This window comes from Microtus ochrogaster, chromosome 2 (genome assembly GCF_000317375.1).
Source record: "Microtus ochrogaster isolate Prairie Vole_2 chromosome 2, MicOch1.0, whole genome shotgun sequence".
In the NCBI taxonomy this organism is placed as follows: Eukaryota; Metazoa; Chordata; class Mammalia; order Rodentia; family Cricetidae; genus Microtus; species Microtus ochrogaster.
The window spans coordinates 42,169,453-42,180,756 of NC_022010.1; the positions used below are offsets into that span (position 1 = coordinate 42,169,453).

General features: G+C 37.3%; 1 protein-coding gene across 1 annotated transcript in view; it reads left to right on the forward strand.

The window, feature by feature from the left end:
* Fyttd1 (forty-two-three domain containing 1) overlaps positions 1 to 8,721 on the forward strand; it is a 33,966-nt gene extending 25,245 nt beyond the window's left edge. Inside the window, exons 7-9 of the mRNA XM_005344858.3 lie at positions 2,694 to 2,768; positions 3,626 to 3,752; positions 6,333 to 8,721. Coding sequence (XP_005344915.1) covers positions 2,694 to 2,768; positions 3,626 to 3,752; positions 6,333 to 6,431 — 301 coding nt within the window. The 3' untranslated portion in view covers positions 6,432 to 8,721. The remainder of the gene's footprint in view (positions 1 to 2,693; positions 2,769 to 3,625; positions 3,753 to 6,332) is intronic.
* The last annotated feature ends 2,583 nt before the right edge of the window (positions 8,722 to 11,304 follow it).

Genomic DNA, 11,304 nt, shown 5'->3' on the forward strand with positions numbered 1-11,304 from the left:
TGCATTAGGTAAATAGAACCCAGGATCTCACATGTGCTAGATAATCACTGAACCACTTTAGTCTCCAGTTGATTCAGGTTTCAGATGCCCGTTTAGTACTAGTTACTAAACTAATTCTTCACTATTTATCCGGTTTAAATGGTGTAGATTTTCCATCTTCCCTCCCTCCCTCCATTTCTCCTTCATATTCTCTCTCTCTCTCTCTCTCTCTCTCTCTCTCTCTCTCTCTCTCTCTCTCTCCCCCCCCGTACCTTCTTTTATACAAATGAATCTGTTTAAGAAATGACTAGAATAGAATCCCATAGAGCTTTTAGAAAATTTATAAAACATGAAAATACAGTAGGATTTTTTTCTCCTTGCCACCCTGTGAAAGTCTTTTAAAAGTCAGTTTCTGTCCATTACTCTTCCCAAGTATAGTGTATACTTGTATAGTTCTGATTCCACCATCAGAGTTATCAGAATTTAGAATATTCATTTTTTTGAGGATTGTTTATTTTAATTGCTTTTGTGTTTTGCCTGCATGTATGTTTTTGTGTGCACCAGATCCCCTAGAACTGAAGTTGACAGTTGTGAGCTGCCATGTGGGTGCTGGGAATTAAACCCAGGTCCTCTAGAAAAACAGCCAGTGCTCTTAACCACTGAGCCATCTCTCTAGCCCCTGAAATTGGAATTAATTTTTTTTTTTATAAAACAGCAGTTTTGAGTTCTCAGTAGTCCTCATTGTCCGCTATGTAAGTCCGGTTTTATCCCATGCTTTTTCAGACCCAGGCTAGCTGGTCTTGGTGAATTCCCGAAAGATCATCCCCATTGTCTTAGTGTGTGGGTGTACCCCTCGCGGTCCTGAGTTCCTTGCTCGTGCTCCCCCTCCTTCTGCTCCTGATTTGAACCTTGAGATTTCTGTCCGGTGCTCCAATGTGGGTCTCTGTCTCCTTTCATCGCCTGCCTACTGAGAACTCAAGAACAATGGCAATGGGTTTTTGATCCTACTGCACATACTGGCTTCGGGGGAGCCTAGGCAGTTTGGATGCTCAACTTACTAAACCTGGATGGAGGTGGGCGGTCCTTGGACTTCCCACAGGTCAGGGAACTCTGATTGCTCTTCGAGCTGATGAGGGAGAGGGACTTGATCGGGGAGGGGGAGGGAAGTGGGAGGCGGTGGCGGGGAGGAGGCAGAAATCCTTAATGAATAAATAAATTAAAAAATAAAACTGGGGAAAAAAAACCAGCAGTTTTATAAAATACATTTTGTTGAAAAAAAAAAGTGTAAAGGTGGTCATGGTCCAGATAAGTAGAGTGACTGTAGGAAATTATTTGAACCTGATGCTGGCAGTAACCGTTAGCACAGGAGACATGAACCAAATACTACAGGAGAAAATAATAATCATTGTGCTTCTTCAGTGAACATTTATGTAATAGTGATGTTATAGACTTTATGCTGGGAGAGGATCTCGCAGGACTCTGCTTCAAATCCAGTGTGCTGCTGACTTTAGCCTTGAGCTTCTTATCTTTCTGTCTCCACCTGGTTGGTACTGGGATTACAGGGTGTGCCAGGCTGCCTGGCATTATTTATTTGTTTTGAGTTTTGAGAGTAAAACACAGATAAAAGATTGTTGATTTGGGAAAAATATAATGGAAGTGTGCCAGATTTTAGATAATATAAATAAATATAGAGGTAGAGCGGCACTATTGTGGCATTCCCCTGGAATCCGGTGTTTAGAAAAGTGGCACAGGAAGATTCCAAGTTCAAGACTAGCCTAGACTACATAGCGAGACCCAGTGATGGTGAGGAGGAGTTGGAAATACAAGGTGGGAGAAAGGGTGGGAAGAAGTAGTAAGGGTATTAAACCTCCACACAAGCAGACAGAGAAGTTAGGCGCTTCTGGAAGAACTGGAGTTTTAAATTACAATGAAAAGTAAAATAATAATACAGCCATGAAAATAGAAGAAGCAGGGAAGCTGATGGCCTTGTTCCAGCTTGGGAAGTATTTGTTTGTCTAGGAAGATCTTTTTACATAAACATCTTATTTAATGAACTAAAAGTAGCCAGCAGTCAGTGAAAATAAGAAGTGTCAGAAATTCTACCTCTAGTTTAGAAATGGTGAGCAAGAGCCTGGGATGAGAGGCTGCTTGGTTTCATTAGATGCTTCTCGCATTTAATTTTTTTTTTTAAACAACTGTGTGTTCGTTATATTAAAAAAAAAAAATCTAGGGGGCTGGAGAGATGGCTCAGAGGTTAAGAGTACTGGCTGCTCTTCCAGAGGTCCTGAGTTCAATTCCCAGCAACCACATGGTGGCTCACAACCATCTGTACTGAGATCTGGCACCCTGCTCTAGCGTGCGGGCATACATCGAGGCAGAATGTTGTATACATAATAAATAAATGAATATTTAAAAAAAAAAATAAAAATAAATAAAAAAAATCTAACAAATTCAGGTTTGCAGTTCTTACACCTAAGATGTTGGTGCATTAAGTAGATCCTGGTGGGGTTCAGCATCTGTATGTGTGTGTGTGGGTGTCTTTAGTCTAAAAAATGAATGGCTACTATGAAAATGTATGGTTTAGAGCTGAAAGTTTATCTTGGTAGTAGAACGTTGGTACACTAAGATGGGCAGAGAGGCAGAACGAATATTGGTCAGTGGGATACACTGTAAGATTTATAAGCTTCCATTTTAAGAAAAAATTTCAAACCTAGATGGCGTACTTCCACCACAAATGGAGGAATTTTGACTGTATCCATTGACAACCCTGGAGCAGTACAGTGTCCAGTGTAAGTCTTTTTCTTCCTTTTTTTCCTTCAGAAATTGTAACCTCTTGGTATGTAATAGGAAAATAAAAAGTATTGGACTTGTGCTCAGAGTATACTGTCTAAATGAAGATGAAATGAGAGGCGAGGATAGAGAATATTTGTGACCCTAACAAGGCCTTTAGTCCTAATACTTGAGAGGCTAAGGCAGGAGGATTGCCGTGAATTTTAAGGCCAGGTTTAGATACTTTAGTGGTTTCAAAGTTACCTCTGGAGTGCTGAGATTAAAGGCGCACACCACCACTACCTGACTTAACCTGCTATTCTTGCATAGTATCTTGAGTTCACTTCCCAGCACCCACAACACAGATCACAACCATCTATAACTTGAATCCCAGAGGCTCCAACACCCTCTCCTTAGCTTCATGGTCACTGCATGCATGTGGTGCATATGTATGCATGGAGGCAAACACTCATACACATAAAAAGGGGGAGGGTTTTTTAAAATGGAGTTATGGGATTGGAAAGATGGCTCAGTGGTTATGAGCGCTCTCTGCTCTTTCAGAGATCCTGAGTTCAATTCCCAGCAACCACATGGTGACTCACAACCATCCATATTAAGATCTGGTGCCCTCTGCCCTCTTCTGGCCTGCAGACAGACATTCATGCAGTCAGAACAGTATATACATAATAAATAATCTTTTTCAAAAATACAATTGTACTTGAAAAAGTATTCTATGACCAGTTTTTGGTAGAGCCAGCACTTTATTTTTAGTGTTTGAGAGCATAATGTAATACCTGTAATTTACCTGAATATGTGTAAAGAATTTTTGAGTACTTTTAACTGGTAAACTAACTGAAACCTTTTTTTCCTCTGCTAGAGCTCAGAAACCACGATTAACTCGTACTGCTGTACCCTCATTCTTGACAAAAAGAGAGCAGTCCGATGTTAAGAAAGTTCCTAAAGGTGTCCCTCTACAGTTTGATATAAATAGTGTGGGAAAACAGGTAAAAAAATTTTTTTCCTGTGTTTCTTTGGACCACTCACTGACAGCTTTCTGATAACCAGAAATATTTTATAGCAAGTTAAACAGGGTGACTTAACACCTTCCCCAATGCCTAGGCAACCACTAACCTGCTTTTTGTCTCATAGATTGCCTGCTTTGACATTTCACTTAAATTGGGTCTTGTAATATATCTTGTTACTGATTCTTTCATTTCCATGATTTATTTAAAGTTTCTTCCATATTAGCATTTTCTTTTTATTATTTGAATGGTGTTCATCACATGTACATGTCACATTGTATATTTTTTAATTAGTTGGAAGTTTCTGTGTTCTTTGGCTACTATAAATAATTCTGTTTTGTCAGTTTTTATGTTGGCGTATTTTTTTCTTTTTTGGTGAATGCCAGTATATATTTGGTGTATTTCTTCTGGTACACTGTATGCTAAGTCCACATTTAACCTTTAGGAACTACCAAGCTGTTTCACAGAGAGAGATTCTTTTATATTTCCACAGCACATATGGAGTTTCTAAACTTCTCCATATTCCCGTCAATATGTGTTATCTTCTGTCACTTTTAGTATAGGGACAAATGAGTATAAAGTGAAATCTTTTAAAAGATAAAAATAAAGGGCCGGGCGGTGGTGGTGCACGCCTTTAATCCCAGCACTCGGGAGGCAGAGGCAGGCGGATCTCTGAGTTCGAGGCCAGCCTGGTCTACAAAGGGAGTTCCAGGACAGGCTCCAAAGCTACAGAGAAACCCTGTCTCGAAAAACCAAAAAAAGAAAATTAAAAAAAATAAAAACACCTTGATTAGTTAACTGCTTTTTTTAAAAAAAATCACTAAACTTCATAGTCTGTGGAGTCTTTAGTTTTTTATACACACACACACACACACACTTGTTCATCCTCTAAATTCTTTTCCAGTATTTAAACCATTTTTCTTGTTTTATTATAACGGCTAGCACATGTACTACAGTGTTAAAAAGGCATAGTAAGACTAGTGTGCTTGCCATGTTCCAAATCCTGAGGAAAAGCATTAAAAGTTTAACCATGTGTATGATACTGTTAGTAGTTGGTTACAATACCGCACAGCTAAGCTTGCCCACTTTTCTGAGTTTGAACTCAAAAATATAACTTTGCCTTTTTCCCTTTCTTTTTCTTCAGGTACTGACCAGTCCCAACCATGCTTGCCCTGATAGTTGGGGCCTTCTCACTCTTTGCTCTGGAAACACCCCACTCCTCTTCTCTAGCTGTTTTCAGGTCTCCTGCTGACACTCCTTTTCCTTTCTCTGTCAGGTGCTGGGAATTACAGCTTACCTGCCTCTAGTTTTTCCTTTCAAACTCTTGAAGAAAATACTTCTTAAGTTTAATATATTTATTTATATATTACTGTTGGCTTTAAGTTTACTGTGGATTCTATTTATCAAATCAAGGGAGCTCCCATCTTACTAATTTGCTGAGAATTTTTACCATGAATTTTTGTTGAATATTATCATACACTGCTTTGGAAAACAGTTTACCACAAATGAGGTCCTGGTATTTAAAGTTAGAATTATGAGGGATAAACTTGGTTTTGTTTAATGAGAAAGCGCATGTTGAACATAGACAAAGTCCTTTGTACAACCGCTGATACTAAATGTGGAAAAAAAAAAAGAGATGAATATACTCTTTTATTTTGATCCTGTTCTTAATTTCTTTTATGTTTGGAAACACTTTGTTGTTCATCAAGCCAGAGTTTTATTTGAATTTTTTTAAAGATTTATTTATTTATTAAGCATACAATGTACTGCTGGCAAGGAAATCACCAGGTCTCATTACAGATGGATGTGAGCCACCATGTGGTTGCTGGGAATTGAACTCGGGACCTCTGGAAGAGCACTGCCAGTGCTCTTACCCTCTGAGCCATCTCTCCAGCCCCCTTATTTGAATTTTTGTAGGGCACTCAGTTAAAAATTTTTGAAATACTCAGAAGTCGAAATAACAGTGGTTCTGTTATTTTTTTAAATCACAGTCTCATACTGTAGTCCAAGCTGTCTTTTTACATGGTTTTCTTTCTGCTTCAGCCTCTTGGGATATTAGTAGACCACCATTTCTGGGTAAAAGAACTTTTTTGTTGTTTGCTGCTTTCCTTTTTTGAGACAGAGTCTCACTGTATATCCTTGGCTAGCCTTCATAGGTCCACCTACCTTTGCTTCCTGAGTGCTAGAATCAAAGATGTATGCCAACACCAGCTGAAGTAACCCTTTACCAAAGGCATCACTGGAATTTGTAACACTGTTTGCAGAGCCCCAAATTAATTCAGATAGTGGTATCTTGGATGTCTGTTACAGACAGTAGTAATAGTGGTAGTGTGCATGTGTTTATGTAATACTAATGTAAACATTATAGTGATGGGAAGATGAGGATCCTTGGACCGCCTAGTTTAAAGTTCTAGAGCTTCTGATACGCAACTCAATCATACACAACAATTCAAGATGTTACGTATTGCTATTACTAGTTACCATTAATTTTTAATTTTTAAATCACATATAAAGGAAATGTTTTTTTTTCAGTTAAGTTAATTTTTCCCTCCTTTTCTATAGACAGGGATGACTTTGAATGAACGATTTGGGATACTGAAAGAGCAAAGAGCCACTCTCACTTTCAACAAAGGAGGAAGCCGATTTGTAACTGTGGGATAGATCCACGTCAAAGGAACTCTTAAGTGTTGACTGTTTGGAAAGTTGAATCGCTTGAAGAGTTCATCAGAGAAGTTCAAGAAACTTTACTTCAGAATATTCACAAGCCTAAATAACTTTATTTTTGAAGGTTTTTTTTCTAATGTATAAATAATGCCCTGAAAGAATAACAGGGGATATACCTATCTGTTCTTAAAGATTTCATGGTTGGCCCAAACAAAGCAATTCTCTATTGACTTCTTAGATTCCTCGTGAAGCAGAAGGAAGACAGAAAGATAGAAGTCGATTATTTTTATGAGTGTGATATTTAGGATCTCATCACTTTTGTCCAGTTTTTAGACTTTGCCATGTTTAATCTTAAACTTCAGAAATAAGATTACACCCCTGTGTTGCTGTAACTTATCACTAATGTGCTGGGGTAATAAACAGTCGCCTTTCTGTCATTGGTGGTGGTTTAAATTCTATGAGAATTTCAGTTTAGCTCTTAAAGAATTGTGGAAATATTTAGAATTTGGCTCATTTTTAAGTTATTGTTAGCTTAAACCCCTGAGTTCTAAACATTTAGTATTGAACTTTTAGTAAGAATGTGGCTCTCAGGATTAGTCTCAGATCACAATGTGTCAGGGCTGGAAATGCAAATTTACAAAGTTGTCTGGCAGGGCCTTGCAGGAGATGCCCAACACAAACCCTGATAGTTTGTCTCTAGTAAAAATTTTTTGAAGAAGAAATGAAAGGCAGTAGCAGATCGAAGGATTGAAAGTGATTAAAAAAAAAAAACCTGAGTTATAGTTATACTGTTTGGATTTAGTGTCGTCTTGAGTCTAGTGTCCATAGAATTCTTCTAAAAATGCTTACAAGAATTCTATTTTTTAAAATGAGTTGAATCCTTGGATATTTTGATAGTACACTTACTAGACATAAAATCCTATGCTTCGTATTTTAAAAGTTATTTTTAAATGCCTTTAGGCTTGTTAAGTTAATAGTTTACAACTCCCCAAACAAAAATCTACTTGCACATGTCACAATGAAAAAAATGATAATGAAGTTATACATAACTGTACATGTACATGTCATTCTGTTTCTTGTATCACTCAGAGTTCAGGCATTTTAGGGAGAAAGGGTTGTTCTCTTACTCTGGAGGTCAGCTGTGCCAAAATAGTGTTGAGAGTCCTCATATAATTGTACATCATAAATTACAGTAAAATGCCAAAATGCAGTAACATATTCCAGCTACAGGTTATCAAGTGTGGTCATTTTGAAGCTTGACCTTTTGTTTTGCTACGATTTTATATCTCTGGGTGGTTTAAGTATCTCTGCTGTTCATTTCTTTTGAATACCGAGACAAAGTACTATGCTTCCTGCCTGCCTTCAATGCATCCTAGACTCCATTGTCTTTGATGCTCTTTAGAATTTCATACTGGCTTATGCTAGTCATGGGAAAATCAGCAACAATTTCATGCTTATACCAAAGATCTAAATCTGATCCTCAGTGTCTGTTATTTGCTAGTACTTCTACTTGATAAGGGATTTTTGGAAGCCAATCACAGAATTTGAAAATAAACTCCAATTTCTCCTTAGCTGTGATGCTTTTCATTGAGGCCAAGGACTCATTATAAAACATTTTGCCAATATGAATATTTATATTTGGTTCAGGAACAAAACATTTTAGAGTGGTTTGCTGGTAGCTTATTTTCAAGCAAAGGAAAAACAACTGAGCATGAACAGTATCTTTGGGACAATTTGTGAAAATATGGTATAAAAGTCTTTGTTTTTTGTTGTTTTAAATATTATACAGAGGTATTAGTAATTCCATTTTTGGAAACATATTAAAAATTGCCCAAATGTTGACACTAAGTACATTGAAAAGCAGTGTCTTTGGTATAGTAAATGTTTGCTCTTCATGCATCTGTAATTTAATTTTCTTTCAAAGTAAATTTTGCTTTTGATACAACTAAGTTAAAACTCATGAGTGCTATGTTGTATATAAACAAAACAATATGCTTTGTTGGAGGAAACTTTCCTTTTTTGGAATGTGGTTGTAGTCATCCTTGTTCAGTTATCGAAACCTTTTTTTTTTAATTTAAACAGGGTGCAACTTAAAATTTCCTTTGCATCAAGGTGTATGCAAAACATTGATGCAGTGCATCACAAAATGAAAGTTTGTATTTAATGAGGAGGTGCTTTACATTGTACTTTTTGGTGTTTTTTGGAAAAGTTACATTAGATTTATTCTGAAGCTGTTCATTTTTGACAAATAAAATGTAACAGGTTTCACATGAGTTGTTCTGAGCTATAAAGATCGAGTTGTGGTTTTTAGATTGTTGTGTGTTCCAGAGCATTTTGTAGTTATTATATTTATGACTTTTAGGATTTGAAGTTAAATCTATACTCTGCCTTTTGACCATTTCACACATAAATGAGGTTCCAGTGTAAGGTATCTGAGAAATTAGATAATCAAATTGCTTACAGTGCAGAGCATGAAACGAGACGAACCTTTAGAGGCCATCTGCTTTAGCCCCTTTTTTACATCTTAGCAAAGTGAGAAACAGCATTTTCTGAGACCTTATATGTAGCGGACATGTTTGAGCCTCACGTCTTACACTTCTCAGTGGACAATAAACTACTTCCCACACAGACACTAGTTTTGTGGTATTTGACTTGTCCAGATATCTAAGAATTAGTAATAGCCCCATCTCAGCATTTGTGGCATGTTTGGTAAATTTACTTTTCCAATGATAATTCCTACTTTATTACTTTGATACTGATATTGCTGAAGGTCATTGGGAAAGGCTAGTTTTCCAGTGTACACCAGGAAGAAGATTAATTCCAGACCCCATCTCAAAACAACACACAGGAAATACTGGTGTTGTAATCTGACATGTATCTTTAAACAGACACAGACTTTTCACTCTGTAATCAAATTAGAAAATACCTTGTATTTAAGAACCATACAAGAGTTCTTGTTTAGTTTTGTTAGAGGTGTATATAATACACTGCTGTCTGTAATGTAAATCATAGTATATGCACTTTGGCAGTATTTTACTAAGGAGATTAGAAAAAAGTTCATTTGTCACTACAGAGAATTCCATTTATTACAAATGTAGCAATGTTAAAGCAAAAAAGGACTTGGTCATTTCTGATTAATAGACCTTTCCCACTTATTTGTGATCACTAATTTGCCACTATTAAAATCTTAGTTGAAGATGGTGGTTCTGTTTGGAGCTCGAGGTTTGGGTGGAGGTGGTGTTACAGTCAGTCTCTGTCTTCCTCTCCCTCTCCCTCTCCCCTTCTCTCTCTCCTCGTTCCCCTTCCTCTCCAGGCTATACATCACATGTATCACATTGATACACTTTAGCTTTCAGAGAACTGAGTTTTCAGGTATATGCCGCAATACCCGATTTTGTCACATTTTAAAGACTGGTTTTTAAAATGGTATTTGTGTATGTGCCTGCATGTATGTTTATGTACTGTGTGTGTTGGTGCCTATGGGAGCCAGATGAGGGTGTAACTCCTGAACTGGAGTTAGAAGTGACTGTGAGCAGCTGGTGTAGATAGTGGGAATGGAACCTGTATCCTCTTCAAGAACAGTGCATACTCTTAACCTTCTCTTCAGCCCCTTTGACCAAGCATTTGTGAAAAGAATTTTGGATACTGTAGACCACTAAGATGTAAAGATTTGCTTGGAAATTGTAGAATTCTAAGTATACTCACATGAGGTATACTAATGTATATATTACTATAATAAGATGAATAGGAAGCTATTTACCTAGTGTATATGGCCATTAATGCCTCCCCTCTCCCTTTTCCACTTCCTCTAATGAGAAGAAAATAACATTAAACTTCGTTGTATAATTTTTTTAATCAGTTAGTCCTTATTGAAGGAATAACAAAGGCAGGTGTGATGGCACACATCTGTGTTCCCGGTACTTGGGAGGAAGAGGCAGTAAGCTTGCTGCAGGTTCCAGTCTGCATAGTGAGTTCCAAGCCTGGTAGAACCAAACCTGTTTCAGGAAAAGCATAACTAAAAACCAAATTATCAAACATTTTGAATATTCGCCAAATCAGTTTCTTAAGTTTAAAGAGGATGTGATGCACCAAGTTTTTAAACTTTTGGAGTACCCACAATGAATTTCTAATGACTTTTTCAAAGTTACTGAAGTTGGAGTGAAATTTGCCTCTAGTATTGAATGAGTTAAGTTTTAGCTTATAAAATAAACAGGAAGGAGAGTCTGGCAACTCCTGAGTAACTCCCACTGCCTCTTTGGTAGCTTCTTAGAGTGGTAGTTGAATACAGTAGTTAATTTCTGTTCCCTTTGGATCACAGCGTTTTACAACTCCTTAATTCTTCACTAAGGTTTATGAACTCTCCACAAATTCCATTTCTTATAACCCAAAGTACAGTACCTACTTTATGAAGATTGAGGAGCAGGGTTTGATAGTGTATGTCTATAATCTTAGCACTCAGGAAGCTGAGGCAGAAAAATCAAAATCAGAGTTTGAAGCCAGCCTGGGCTACATAAATACTGTTTAAAAAAAAATGGGACTGGAGAAATGGTACAGTGGTTAAAGAACACTGACTGCTCTTCCAGGGACTTGGATTTGATTCCCAGCACCCACATGGCAGCTCAGAACTCTCTCTAACTCCAATTCTGTGGCAAAACACCAATGCACATTTTTAAAAAATGAGGGAATAAGGATTGAGAGAATTCTATACATTTTGCATTTCATAGTTGAAACCCCAAGTCTTTACACATCTCAAAAATTTATTCTTGACCTCGTGATCTCACACCCTTTAACAACTTAAACTTTTTTAGGCTGTGTTTGTGTTCCCGAGTTTGTGTGTGTGTGTGTGTGTGTGTGTGTGTGTGTGTGTGTG